The sequence below is a fragment of the Mesocricetus auratus genome, unplaced genomic scaffold (assembly GCF_017639785.1).
Source record: "Mesocricetus auratus isolate SY011 unplaced genomic scaffold, BCM_Maur_2.0 Super-Scaffold_15014, whole genome shotgun sequence".
Classification (NCBI taxonomy): domain Eukaryota; kingdom Metazoa; phylum Chordata; class Mammalia; order Rodentia; family Cricetidae; genus Mesocricetus; species Mesocricetus auratus.
The window spans coordinates 33,276,141-33,291,273 of record NW_024429186.1 but is presented as its reverse complement, the minus strand read 5'-3'; the positions used below and the strand labels follow the sequence as shown (position 1 = coordinate 33,291,273).

Genomic DNA, 15,133 nt, shown 5'->3' with positions numbered 1-15,133 from the left:
AAATGCCTGTCAGATGGAAAGAAAAGCTATGATATAAGTCACATATGCTGATGGCATTTCTTCAAAAGACAGCAGAGATCGAAACCTAGACCCAAAGCAAAGGTGCATGGGAGCATCTCCCAGGGCAATGGCACTGTCCCGCAGGGCAGCCCTGTCTCTGCACTCTCAAAAGAAACGGTGAAGGGCAATCCACTGGAGCTTTACTTCACAAGTTATTGATTTAGGTCAACAAAAAATTTATGTAACTCATGAGTGAGAACTTTATTTAGCACGGAGGAGGGGTACCTCCAACCCTGAAGTAATAACTCTGTTGTCACAAAGGCCAATTTTAGGATACTTGTTATAGACCATAAAATGATCCAATGAGCCAGAAAAAGGCTTCTACTTTATGAGCCTCTCAGGTCTCCTCAACTTTAACACCACTCACATTTTGGAATGGCTAATTCTTTGCTGTAGGAGCTGCCCCGTACATTGAAGGATGTTTGGCAGGATTTTGGATACTGTAATTAGCGTCCCCTCCCAAAATGTCTCCATACAATGAATGCTAAATTTTCCCTGAGGAGGCAGAATTATCAGGCACAGAGCCTGAACCAATCCTGATAGCTGATTTTGTAAAGCTGGCTGGCTGCTCTGACCCTTAAAGCCAAGAGGCAAATGAAGTGGGGGGCTGAGGTTACAGAAACTCTTAGCAGGACATGATGAAAGCGGACAACTTAGACGGACACACACACACACACACATATACACACACACACACACACACACACACACACACACACACATACACACACACACAAAGAGGTGGCTGGGCAGGGAGATGAGGATAATGGCAAGCTCAGATGCCAACTTCCAGCTCACAAGCAGCATGCCAACAGGGTTAGTTTTAAAGAGAACTGTGAACAGAGGTCACCAACCTTGTAAGACAGGAGACTGTGGTGCCACCAGTGTCACTGGCTTGGTCATTGGGGCAGAGGAGAAGGGGTCCTCGGAGGGTGTGCTGAAGGCACTAGTGATCTGTGAGCACAGGGAGCTGATGCTCTCTGCCTCTCCTTCCACCTCTGGCACTGCAAGGCAAACAACATGGTTCTAGACAGGAAACAGAAAACCCTGAAATACGACAGAACGGTGTAAACAGCTGTTTTTCTCTTTCTCTCTCTCCTTTGCAGAAGGACGAGTGTCTACAGTCAGGCTACACAATCAGTTTCAGTAAATTGATTGATGAACACTTCAATTTTCAGACAGAAAAGCAGAAAATGTCAGTAAAGTATGCACTATGATAGAGCATCTTTCTCTGCAAATCCCTAAATGTCTCTATTCTTATGACCTTGTTGGAAATTTGCTTTTTTTTTTGTTTGTTTGTGTTTTTTTTAAATGTGAGGGTGTGTTGGGGAAGTCCTGTGTATATGTCAATAAAGCACTGTTGGCCAATAGGGAAGCAAGATAGGTGGGACTAGGAGTCCAGGAGGACTCTGGGTAGGAGAAACACAGGAGTCAAGATGTAACTGCCATAGGGATAAGAAGCCCAGAAACTTCTCTGGTAAGAGAAATACTTAGATTAACAATTATGGGATAAATACTTAAGTCAGAGCTAGCCAGTAAGAAACAAGCAAGGCCAACAGCTTCATAATTAATACAGCCTCCTGTGTGTTTATTTAGGACTGATGCGGCTCTGGAACCAAGCTGGCAGGAAGGCTTCTCTTTACAAGGGTGTTTGTAATATCTGAATCTTTCTGGAAGATGTCTGCAATCTATTACAAGTTGACCCAATCAGGTTCTAGAGCCACCAAGAAATTTTATCTTAAAACAAAGGGGGATACAAAAGCTTTTTCCTGAATCAATTACGACATGTCACCACTCTCATTTCCTTTAAAGTTTCTAGTACATGAACTGTGATATCCAAGAAAAGAGAACTGAAATGTAGGATGCTAAAGACTCCTTCATACTAATTCTGGAAAGCCAAGCAGGAAGATTGCTTTCACCTAGAGTTTGGGTCCAAGCAAGTTTGAGATCCTGTGTGGGGAAGAAAAGACTCTGAGACTACTTCCTTACCCTGAGCAAATAAATGATGTGTACTGCACTTTGTTCTTGTGGGAAGAGAGACTTCTATGCCTCATCTGCCCCAGAGGGAGAGTACACAGAGGTACCTGAAGCATCTGCAGTTTGTTTTTGAGAGTTCTGAAAAGACTTCCTGTTCTTTAAGCCTAGTTTTATTTGTCCACAGTTCTCACCTCTCTGTACTTCATACTGTTGTCCGTAGAAGTACCTACTGAGCCAGAACTTCCTCGTGTTCAGTTATAGAGACAGCATGTCTCACAGGGAAGTATTATAGGGTCCAAAAAAGCACCAGCCACATCTAACACTTTAGCTCTAGAGCACATGATAAGGATACAGCTCACAGGCTGGTTCAGAGGAACAGAGGACACACAGGTGAGGAATCACTGTGAGCAATCTCCTGCTTCTGCTTCTGCTCAATAATAGACCTTAGATTTGTATAGGAGAGCCATTTACAGTGTGTTCCCAATGAAGTCAACCTCCCACAAACACAAGGAACATTTACCCATCTCTTCTGTTCCTTTGACAGTGATACTATTAACCTGTAAATGCTTCTAAAGCCTCTTTAATTCCTATGTAACACAGGAAGAATGGGAATTTGGAACCTTTGATGTTTTGGGAAACAGGCTGACTAGGAGAGTACATCTATACCAGGACAAACAGACCTGTTGTTCTGTCTGTCAACTACTTATGGACCCTAGTTTCCTTTCAACTATAATGACACACAGTATAGCTAACAGCTTCAGATAGGAGGCTAACTTAGAGGGACTTGTGTTGTTACTAAAGGTGACAGCACTTCAGAGCTGGAGCATATTACCTGCGTTTTTTATTGGGAAATCAGTCTTCCTCTGCACAGTGGAAGGCAACTCGTTGATGCGCAGGGACAGCTGGCGTTTGAAGGGTGACATCTTCTGGCTAAGAGCAGGAAATCCCCGGAAGGAGCCTTGGCGAGCAAGCTGTTCAATTGGTGCATGCCGGCGTGGTATGGCATGAGGGTTGTTCATCTCCAGAGAAACAGTAGTATCCAAAGTGGGAGAGGTGGGGGAGGATGGGGATGGAGCAGGGTTGCCAGGAGCCACTGACGGACCAACAACTGCCTTATCTTGCTCTGCTCAAGAAGAAGAAAGACCTTAGACCTCAGCAGTGACCTTCAAATACCCTGAGTTCCAGAGCCGAGAGCACAGAAGTCCTCTTGTTCTTTTCTTTTCACATGGGAAGGAAGTTTTATTGGGGGAAGGGAAGGGAATCGGGCAGGAAGAAGAGAGAAACAGAGACAGAGAGAGAAAAAGAGAGACAGACCTGCCTCCTCAGAAATGGCAGAGAGAAAGAGCAGTCCTCTTGTTCTTTACCTCACCCACATCCCATGTCTTACAGAAGACAGGCTGGAAAATGGTTCAGGGTTCCTACACTCCGACACATGAAGATTTTGCAACATCTGTTTGTTTAATCCTCTATTAAGACTGAACAGACAGGACTGGAGACATGCTCAGTGGTTAAGAGCATTGGCTGTTCTTCCAGAGGGCCCAAATTCAATTCCCAGCACCTACATGATGGCTCACAACAATCAATAACTTTAGTCCCATGGGATCAGATACCCTCTTCTGGTGTGCAGATATATAAGAAACATACATAAATTAAGTAAATAATCTTACAAATGGCTTAAAAAAGAAAAGACTGAACAGACATAAATAACCTGGCTCCAATGGAGTTCTCATGCAATGTCTTTGAAAGAATGGTGGTTTGGGGACTAGAGAGATGACACTGTGGTTAAGAGTATTTGCTGCTCTTCCAGAGGGCCCAGGTTCAATTCCCAGCACCCCCATGGCAGCTCACAGGGGATCCAGACACACTCTTCTAACTACACAGGTACTTGCAAATATGTATGCACATACCCCCATGTACAAATGTTTAAAAAAAGGAGAAAATGATGGGTCATTTGGATGGTAAAACCTTATAGTCAAAAACACATGCTTTGGTGTAGGACACAGAAATCAGGTTAGAATTGTGCTGGCCAGCCTTCATAGCACAAGATGCTATGTAAGCTGCTGGAGGAAACTGTTATACACTCAGCAAGATGTGCCCACTGGTGCAACGGTATGAGGTCTATTGTGGGAGTAACCAACTACTGTCTAATTAGATTTGGGGCTTACTCTGAAGGGGGTTCATGTCTGGTACAGTAAACCTAGTAAAAAAAAAAAACTGTGGCTGAGAGCTAAGGAGATGGCTCAGAGGATAAAGTGCTTTCTGTGCAAATTTGATGACTGGAGCTTGGATCCCTAGGATCCATGTAATGCTGCCTGGGCATGGTGGTCCACCTGAGATTCCAGCACTCAAGAGGAGGCAAGGGATCCCTGAAACAAGCTGGCTAGTTACACTGTCCAAAAACAGTGAGCTCTAGGTTCAACTGAGACCTGGTCTTAATGAATAAGGTGGATGGGACTGCAGAGAGGGCTCAGTGGTTAAGAATACTGGCTGCTAGCATTACTAATAATAGCCAGAACCTGGAAACAACCTAGATGCCCCTGAACCGAATAATAGATAAGGAAAATGTGGTACATTTACACAATGGAATATTACTCAGCGGTAAAAAACAATGACATCTTGAAATTTGCAGGCAAATGGACAGAACTAGAAAATCCATCCTGAGTGAGGTAGGCGAGACCCAGAAAGACAAATATAATATGATAATATGTGGATATTAGACATAAAGCAAAGGATAACCACCTTACAGGCCCACGACCCCAGAGAACCTAGGTAACAAAGAGGAACCTAAGAGAGATATGCATGGATTTACCTAGGAAGGGAAAGACAAGGTGGGGGGGTATGTACAGCTCAATAACACACACACACACACACACACACACACACACACACACACACACACACACACACACACACACACACACACACACAGAGGCTGCTCTTCCAGAGGTTCTGAGTACAATTCCCAGCAATCACATGGTGGCTCACAAACATCTATGAGATCTGATGCCCTATTCTGACCTGCAGGCATACATACAGGCAGAAAACTGTACACATAATAAGAAAGTAGCGCTACTGAAAAAGACTTGATGTTGGCCCTGGGTTTCTGCATACTATCTCACACAGACAAGCATTCATACAAAAGTAAAACACCAACACATAAGCACTCAAGATTATAGCAGTATCTAATCAGCCCAGTATCATCATTAACTCTCTGCAGCATCATAGCCAGTGTTTCTTTGTGTCTCTAAACCCTGGGGCTCATGCTTCATCCTCCAAGATGGTGTGTTTTGATTGTATTTGTGTCATAGAGACAGACACATCAGAATTAAACATGTTCTCTGCAGCTTCTTCAACTGCTCTTCACCTTCCCTTGAGGAGCTTACTATAAGAATATGGAAAGAATATGGTTTTTAGGACACTCTAAAGAAAGCACTTTTATAAGATTTTTAGTTTTGTTCTTAAAGTCTTCACACATTGCTGAGTGATCTCTCTTTGAATGTTTGGTGTGGGTGGGGGATAAGGAGTGATAAAATAGAACCCATATTAGGAACACTCTATCACTGGGCTACATCTGCAATCCCAGAGTTCTTTTTGTCTAAGGAAACTTGTCTCTGATAGCTTCAAATATAAACCTGTTGGGAAAATCTGAATTAAATAAACACACCACAGTAGAACTCACTGTACCTTTCTTAGCATCTTGCAACTGCTTCATGATCTCCTCTCTTTCTGCTTGTTCAGTGGCAGTTGTGACTCTGAATGATCCTTCTCTTGTAAAAGTGGTTCTACTGGCATCAAAAGTAGCAGTGACTCCACACTCCTTCTCCCGTTTCTGCTTCCGCTCTAAACAGGCTGCAAAAGCACAGCCCACAGCATGGCTCAGTCTTTCCCCCTGCAGAGAGCAGGTTTTGAAAGCTCTATGAGAGTTACAGCACCAATAACTACATACACATACAGATGTTGTAAATTCCAGTTTAAAGTTAACATGCAAAATGAACTGTCTTTGTATTCAAGCTTACAGCTTTCCGTGTGTGTGTGTGTGTGTGTGTGTGTGTGTGTGTGTGTGTGTGTGTGTGTGTGTGTGTGTGTGTGTGTGTGTGTGTGTGTGTGTGCGCCTCAGAGACCAGAGGGGTGATGGATCCCCCTGGAGCTGAAGTTTCAGAAGGTTGTGAGATGCTTAAAGTGGTGCTGGGGACAGAACTTGGAGGCTCTCTGCCATAGTAGTGCTGTTCACTGCTGAGCCATCCATTTCTCCAGCCCTCCAGGTGCTTTATAAAAGGGGAATAGCAGGAATATTTGGCAGACATTTCTAAGAAAACTCCAGAGAGGCAGGAATTTCGGGAGCTTGACTGCACTGCCACCATTTTGGGGGTAGGGTGTTTACAAACCTAAAAACAACTCCCTATTAAAAGGGACTCAAGGAGAACTTTGCTCTGTCTCCCTCATACCTAGCTCTCTCACTCACAACTGCACCTCCCAACTACACAAAGGCAGAAGTACAAACATTTTCATCTATGCCCTACTTAGAAATGGAACTGATTTGCTTGTGTGTGGCAAGAGAACGGAGTTAGATAAATTGATCATTTTATAGATACATTCAATTACCCAGAGTCAAGTTACCAACCCAAGGGATTATTTTTTGTTAGGGCTACTGTTATTTTATTTTTTAGTTTTTCAAGACAGGGTTTCTCTGTGGCTTTGGAGGCTGTCCTGGAACTAGCTCTTGTAGACCAGGCTGGTCTCGAACTCACAGAGATCCACCTGCCTCTGCCTCCTGAGTGCTGGGATTAAAGGCGTGAGCCACCAACGCCCAGCGCTACTGTTATTTTAAACCATGTTCTACTATAGAATAAAGAAGTTAAGAGCTGGTAATAATAAATGTAGAGGTGAGCCCACAATACTGTCCACGCATGGAGCTCTGCTCTCTGGGAACTCCCCTCCCAGCTTGGGGAGGGCCTGGTTAGGGCCTCAGGAGACCCCAGTCTCAGACCTTCCCAGGAGCTGGGGAGTGACGGGCACTCAGCACGTGGCCCCGCTGATGAGTTTCCTCTGTCCACCCTTTTGGGGCATGGACAATATTTATTATGGGCTCACCCTTTCAAATAACTGCTGATATCATTTATAGTGGGAACAGTTCTCTTGTAACAGAGAAGTTTTTGTGGTATTTTCAAAATCATATTATGTAGGCAGCTGCGAACAAGCTAGTTCGCTGGATTTTAATGTTAGCTATGCTAAGGGGAGGCGATGTTTACAATGTTCCCTGTGTGTAAGATATTACATAACTGTGGACCCCTGGCTGCTCATTTAAAGACAGGCAGACTTATTCTAACTCTAGGAAGATGATGTAAGACCAGGGTGTTAAACCATGAAAGGGGAGTGAACTGGGGTGCATATGTTCCCAAGTTCTTAGACCTACAAGCATCTAAGCACAGCAATTACAAGGACAAAAATGGTCTCTCCTTCCATCTCTCCTCTCTCCATGTTTATCACTTGCATGTCTTTAAGAACTTAAAACTTTTCAGGTTGGGTGTTGTGGCACATGCCTTTAATGCTAGCACTCAGGAGGCAGAAGCAGTCAGATCTCTGAGTTTAAGACTGGCCTGGTTTACAGAGTAAGTTCCAGGACAGCCAGGGCTGTTAGACAGAGAAACCATGTCTAGAAAAACCAAAATCAAAACCCACCCAAACCAAGCAAACAAACAAACAAACCCCCAAAACTCAGAGATGAGCCAGGAATGATGGCTCATACATGTATGAACCATGCATGCATACATACACCCCCTCATTGGGAGGTGGGTGCTAGAGGGCCAAGAATTAAAGCTCATCTTTGGATACATAGCAGGTGTGAGGCAAGCCTGGCTACATAAGACTATCAAAATAGCTATTGTTTTTTCAAGACAGGATCTCACTCTGTAGCCCTGGCTGTCCTGGAATTCACTATGTAGACCAGGCTGGCCTTGAACTCACAGAGGTCCAAATACCTCCCAAATGCTGGAATTAAAAGAGTGAGCCACCTAGTTTTATGTTAGACTTTTTGATTATTTACATGAAAGATGAAATTATTCCTTTCTATCCTATTTTCCCACCTCTCCTTCTCCCTATTTAGTCTAGGCTGCTTTCACTTTAATTATCCTGCCTCTGTGTCCCAGTGCTGGGATGTCAGGCACAAGTTTGGATGTTTTCCCTTACTATGTGGATCAGGCTGGCCTTCACATTGTAGTGACTCCCCTGCCTCTGTTTCAGATGGATGCCATCATAGTTGGTTTTGTGGTGGATTGAGTGAGAATGACCCCCTAGCTCACATATTTGAATACTTGGTCTTCAGTAGGTTGAATTGTTTGGGAAGAAGTAGGAGGTGTGATCACGTTGGAGGAGGTGCGTCACTTGGGGAAGTATTTGAGGTTTCAGAAGACATGGGCCATTTACAATGCTCTGTCTCTGCCATCAGGGACTCTAACCCTCTGAAACCGTAAACCAACTTACGGCTTTCTTTCTATAATTTGCCTTGGTCTTTTTTTGTTTATTTTTTAGAGACAGGGTTTCTCTGTGTAGCCCTGGATGTCCTGAAACTTGCTCTGTAGACCAGGTTGGTGCTGGCCTTGAATTCAGAGATCCACCTGCCTCTGCCTCTCAAGTGCTGGGATTAAAGGTGTGTAACACTATCCAGATATAAACTCTATTTTTTTTTAATGTTTATGGATCGTTTGCCTGTATGTATGTCTGTAAACCACAGTCTATGCCTGGTACCCAAAGAGGCCAGAAGAGGACATTGGGTCACTGGGACTGAAGCTTAGATGGTTATGAGCCAGAGAGTGTTGGGAATCGAATCCGGGTCCTTTGGAAGAGCAGCCAGTGCTCTTAGTTATCTCTTCTGCCCCCAAACTCTATTCTAAAAACAAACAAAAAAAACCTGCAAGCACTTTACTGATGAAAAGCTCCAACTAAAGTTTAGTAACCTTGGCAACATGTTTTCCTCCTCCACCCCCATTCTTTGCTTTCTTCCTTTCTTTGTGATGCTGAGGAATGAGCCATGGTATCAGTCAATCAGCTCACCAGGGCATCTCTGCTTCCCTTTAATGACTGGATCTTAGCCAACTGCTTGGCTTTGTGACTTCCCACTCGCAGGCTCAGACCAAGAGTGAGAATTACTTGAATAAAAGAAGTAAGATATTACAAAGAAGGCACTTTGATGACTACTTACTAAAAGTACAGTGGAACTGCCTGGCTGACACTAGCTGAAAGCAGCTCAGCTAGACTCCTCATGATGGCACATACCATGTTGGACTTACCGTGTCCTTGACAGCCATGAAACAGTGACAGATCCAGCGACGAGTGGTGCCATCCCGGCATATATAAGAAAAGGCTCTGTCAAAATTCCTATCTGGGGCACAGAAAGAAACTTTCTCTATCGTCTGGTCAACTATGAGGTCCTAGGAAATGGAAGCAGAGAGCAAGAAAAAGGCTTATGAGTTAGTTGCCTGATCTTCTCAGAAGCATCACTGGGTGTTCATTCTGCAGTGCAGAATCCTTACATAGGTTGCAGCTGAGCTAGGAATAGCTGTATCCAGTAGCTGCATCCTGTAGTTGGAAGAGTTTCACCTTGCTCAAACGGTCCCTTACTTCATCTCCATAGTCTAAAGTGTGTGTCACTTGGTCCTCGCTTGGAACTCTTTCACAGTAATTGCCATGTTCAATTTGACAGTACGCATACATAAGTCAATGTTAAATCTTACTCTTAGTTTACTTGCAAATATAGAAAAAACTTATGATAGATGAGTTCCCAGTACCTTTGGTATGTAAATGAGACTGATACAAATGTTCTATACTTTCCCTTTTTTCAACCAACTGTATCTCTATCCAGTGGATTTCTTTTCACTTCAAGTACTGTATTTTTGAGATATACAATGTTCTCTTCCAGCCCTATGATTCTGCTTATTTTTCATAATTTCTGAGATTTTCTAGTTGTTTATTCGATAGTAGGTAGCATTTTTTTCTTTTCCATTCCTCAGTGCAGTTGGAATGCCTGTTTTACAAGTTTTGTCTGCTGCTTCTAACACCTAGATTATTTTAGAGTTGGGTTTCTGCTTTCTCTGTGAGAATGAAGTGTATTTTGTTTCTTTGAATGCTAGAGATTTGTACGTCACAACATAGTTTCTTGCTCAAAGAAAGATTAGGGACTTGAAATTCAGACTGTATCTATATTAATTTGTGCAGATCATGGCATGGCCTTGTCACAGCACCAATTCCAACACTGTGTTTAGTCCCTGACAATAGGTAAAATATAAAGGTGGGAAATGGGTCCAGTGGTGGCAAGTCACCTATTAACAGTATGCATAGTGGCTCATGCCAGCACTTAGGAGGCTAGGGCAAGAGAACTGATGCAAATTCAAGGCCAAACTGGGTTGGTGCGTAGTGAATTCCAGATAAAACTAGGCTTTGGGCTCTCTAGGGCTACACAGAGACCCTGTCTCTACTGACCCATTCAACCACCAATCACTATCATCAGTCAATGTAGAAAGAACAAAATTCATATATGCAGGCACTACAAGTAGTCACCAAGGGGAAATATCAATTCCCAACAATAGTAAAAAACAAATACACAGTCACAAGCATGACAAATTTGCCTGGTATGGCACTACAAACCTGCAATCCCAGCACTTGGTAGGCTGAGGCAAAAGATTGTTAGATCAAAGACAGCAAGACCCCTTCTCAAAAAAAAAAAAAAAGTCATCCAAAACATGAATTAAAATAATACAAGTTTTAAAAGCTACTTAAATTATTGTTTTAAAAATATCAAAATTTAAGCCTATTAGTATTTTGGACTTAAAAAAAAAAAAAGGTCAGCTGGGAGGCGGTGGCACATGCCTAGTCTACAAAGCAACTTCCAGGACAGACAGGGCTACACACAGAAACCCTGTCCTGGAAAAAAAGGCTGAAGAGATGGCTCACAGGTTAGGAGTACTGACTATTTTTCCAGAGAACCTGGGTTCAAGTCCCTGCAACCACATGGTGGCTCACAACCATCTGTAATGAGATCTGGTGCCCTCTTCTGGTCTGCAGGCATACATGAAGACAGGATACTCTATACATAATAAATAAATAAATCTTAAAAAAAAGCTCAAAATTCTGAAATGCACTTAAAAATTACCAGACATAGCTGGGTATGGTGGTGCATGCCTTTAATCCCAGCACTCAGGAGGCAGAGGCAGGGGGATCTCTGAGTTTGAGGTCAGCCTGGTCTAGAGAGAGTTCTAAGACAGTCAGGGCTGATATACAGAGAAAGCCTGTCTTGAAAAACAAACCAAACAAACAAACAAAAAAAAAAATCAGATAAATTGCTCATCAAATCTGTTCTTTTTCTGCCCAAACTTACCCACTTCCAAATTTTAAAAAACGTTAGAAACGTTTCCTGGTTTTAGGTCTCAAGAAAATTTAGTAATTATTAAGTGTCCTTATATATCTTGAACATTTGAACATTCAGGGTCACTTTCTATTAAATACAAAATGATACCCAGAATATTGCTTGAATCCTAAATAAATTCTCACCTCTAATGCTTAAAATTCACTTCAATTGAGCCTTGAGTTGGCTAATTCATTTATCCCTTTCTAACATATGTTTTAACAAGGGCAAATTTAAGATGTGGCCTGTCATCTAAACAATAACAGCAGAAGATACATCACTTTATATATTCATGGATCTGAAAAAAATTAAACATGGAACAAAAATAGAACTCATATCTTAGCATTAAACATTAATGCTTGATACATGAAATATGCTATATTATATAGAACAAAATATTGAGTTTTTTTATTTTCATAAAGTAAATGAGTTACTAAATTAGTTTCCTGGACATTGAAACAGTCCCTCAAATAAGTAGCAGGATATTATAGTGCTACTACAACAACTTTATGGCATTTTATCATTAGAGATTAAAAAAACAACAAAACAAAAACCACACAAGCAGTAATCTGAACTCATAAAACTCTTACCTTAGTTTTTTCATCCACAACCCTGAGTCCATCCGCTGACACCCACAGAACAGCCTTCACTGCTTTCTTTCCCGTCTTTTAAAAGATAAGGGGTAGGGGGAGACACATATATACATAATGTTAAAAGGAAAGCAAAACTCATCTTCTAAAGAAAACACTGTTTTCTGTCTTCCAAAAGTCCCAAGGAGAGAGGAAGTCCAAGCTCAGGAAGGATGCCCAAAGCCAGATATTCAACCAAACTTCATGAACATTCAGGAAAAAACAAGCCAAAGCAATTACTTCAGAAACACATCAAAAAACCATAAGATAAAATAAGTAAGGGAGAAGGGACAGATAGAACTAAAACCAAGATAACACATTCCATAAAGGGCAAAGAATTTACAACTAGATTCCTCAGCCATTTAAAAATATCAGTCCAGAAAACTAAGAGTCAGGTAAATATTAAACACGTAAGGAGTTACACCACAAGAACTTCTACAGGTATAGTGTAGACAGTAACAGATAAACCTGAGTCATTATGCTGACCATTCCACTATCCTAAAAACCAGTGTGACCCTTGGCCACCTGAAATTTTCATGTTAAAAATGGCAAGAAACCAGGCTGGAGAGATGGCTCAGCGGTTAAGAGCATTGGCTGCTCTTCCAGAGAACCGGGGTTCAATTCCCAGCACCCACATGGCAGCTCACAACTGTCTGAAACTCTAGTTCCAGGGGATCTGATACATTCACACCAATGCACATAAAATAAAGTTAAATGAATTATTAAAAAAAAAGAATGTTTACCTTTAAAAAAAATGGCAAGAAACCTTCACTACTCTAGGAACAATCTTTAAAATCCATTAATTATCCCCTCAAGATTAGCACCACTTCAGCTTAGTTTTTTTAAATATTGATTTATGTATATGGGTGTTTTGATTACGTCAATATCTGCACAGCAGAAGAGGGCACCACATCTCATTATGGGTGGTTGTGACCAGTCATGTGGGTGCTGGGAATTGAACTCAGGACCTCTGGAAGAACAGCCAGAGCTCTTAACTGCTGAGTCATTGCTTCAGCTCTGATTTAGTTTTATTTGTTTGTTTGTTCGTTCATTCATTCATTCATTCATTCATTCATTTTTTTTGAGACAGGGTTTCTCTGTGGCTTTGGAGGCTATCCTGGAACTCGATCTGTAGACCAGGCCGGTCTTGAACTCACAGAGATCCGCCTGCCTCTGCCTCCTGAGTGCTGGGGTTAAAGGTATGCAAGACCACCACCGCCTGGCCCTGATTTAGTTTTTATTTTGACAGTAAATGCATGGAAACATTCTGGGGCATGGGAAGATATAAAAACTACTGTGTTGCAGGAGTTCTTTCAGCCAATAGTCTTTGAGATGCCAGCCCCTTTAGGGCGGGGTCTTAGGTACTACCTAGTGCTTGCTCTCTAAGGTTGTGCGCAGAAGGCGATGGCAGCATCCAGTGACCAAGGTCAAAGACCTAAGAGGCTCTCTACCTTCCCTTGTCATTTGTGAGTGATTCTCCAATAAAATACCTGACTTCCCTTTATTCTGGGCTCTTGTGGACTCCCTAAATACATCCTCACTACTGAGAAAATAAAGGGTTGTTTTGTTGTTGCTTTCATCTGGTTGGTTGGTTTTTTTGAGGCAGGGGTTTTCTGTGTAGCTCTCTCTGGCTGTCCTGGAACTCCTCCTGTAGACCAGGCTGGTGATTTGCCTGCCTCTGCAAGTGCTAGGATTAAAGGTGTGAGTCACTATGCCCCAGCTTTCTCTTTCTCTCTCTCCTTCCCCCCCTCCCTAACTGGCTGCAAAAAGACCTTTCTCTGGGTTGCTACCCAAACACGAATTACTGAGAACAATTAGTAATTTATATGCAATAGTACTCGATGTCCTATTATTTCTCTCTCTTTTTGCCTTGGCTGTCCTGGAACTCACTCTGTAGACCAGGCTGATCTTGAACTCAGAGAGATCTGTCTGCCTTGGCCTCTTGAGTGCTGGGTTAAAGGTATGTGTCACCACCACCACCTGACTTAATGCCCTTTCTTAACTTGTCTATGGATATAAGCAAATTAAAACAAACAAAGGCTGAGCTGTGGGTATCAGATTGTCATAGAAGGGAATCTAGAGCAGCAACTTCTAGAAGGGACAAGGAATAAGACGACTGTAATTCTCCTTCCCATGTCCCCAAGCCCAGGAATCCTGGTTGTGAAAGCATGCTTTTAAACAAGCTGCTAGAACCCACTCCAGGCTCATCATCTCCACTGCTACCATCACATGCCAGGCGAGTGTCTACAACTTTCTAGACACTGCAAATGCATGAAGGCCTCACAGACCACTGAAAAGCAACACTCCAAGAAAACATAATAAAGTAATAAGTGCTAGAGATGAGTGGAAAACACGGTACAATGATGCAGAAAGAGACAGTCAATCTATTTGTGGGACTGGGGAAGGCTATCCCAACAAGATAGAACTCAGCCCAGCCCTGAGATATTTTTCTCAATGCTCTAAAATAGAGCTAAGGAGGCAGAGAAATGGCATGCCAGGCAGAAGACAGTAGTCCAAGACATCAAGGCAAATGGTACAAAAGTCTGGGACCCTGAAAATATTTCAGTATGGGTTGAAAGTAGGCTGGGCAAGAAGCAATGGTAGATAATCAAGAGGGAAGGCCTCCTCATGCAGGACCTGTATGCCTTCTAGAGAATTCCGTGGGCAATTGAAAGCTACTGAAAGAATTAAACACAATGAAGTCAGTTTCCATTTCTATTCTTACCTATCGTGTCCGATTATGTGTGTGCATGTGTGTGCAATCAAAGAACAACTTGCTGGAGTCAGCTCTTTCCTCCCATGGTGTGGACCTGGAGACTGAGCTCAGGTCACCAGGCTTGGCAGCAAGGGCCTTTACCCATTGAGCCATCTCACTGCCCTATGTTTGCATTTAAAAAATTAATTCTTATTTTTAATTACGTCTGTGTCTGTGCATGGGACTGTGCCTGTGAGTGCAACATCTGTGTGTGTCAGAAGGGGTGTTGGGTTCTGTGGAGCTGCGGTTCCAGGTGGGTGTGAGCTGTCTTTTGTGGGTGCTAAGGATAAACTTGGTTCCTCTGGAAGAGCAACA

The 15,133-nt window shown here is 42.6% G+C and overlaps 1 protein-coding gene across 7 annotated transcripts in view; it reads right to left on the bottom strand.

Annotated features, from left to right (window-relative positions):
• Numb (NUMB endocytic adaptor protein) overlaps positions 1-15,133 on the bottom strand; it is a 108,331-nt gene that overhangs the window by 4,775 nt on the left and 88,423 nt on the right. For all 7 annotated transcript variants that reach the window (XM_013115391.3, XM_005072697.4, XM_013115394.3 and 4 more), the window contains 5 exons: positions 12,025-12,099; positions 9,324-9,464; positions 5,722-5,926; positions 2,870-3,160; positions 915-1,064 (listed from right to left, as the gene is read on the bottom strand). In XM_013115391.3, the coding sequence (XP_012970845.1) occupies positions 915-1,064; positions 2,870-3,160; positions 5,722-5,926; positions 9,324-9,464; positions 12,025-12,099 (862 nt within the window). The remainder of the gene's footprint in view (positions 1-914; positions 1,065-2,869; positions 3,161-5,721; positions 5,927-9,323; positions 9,465-12,024; positions 12,100-15,133) is intronic.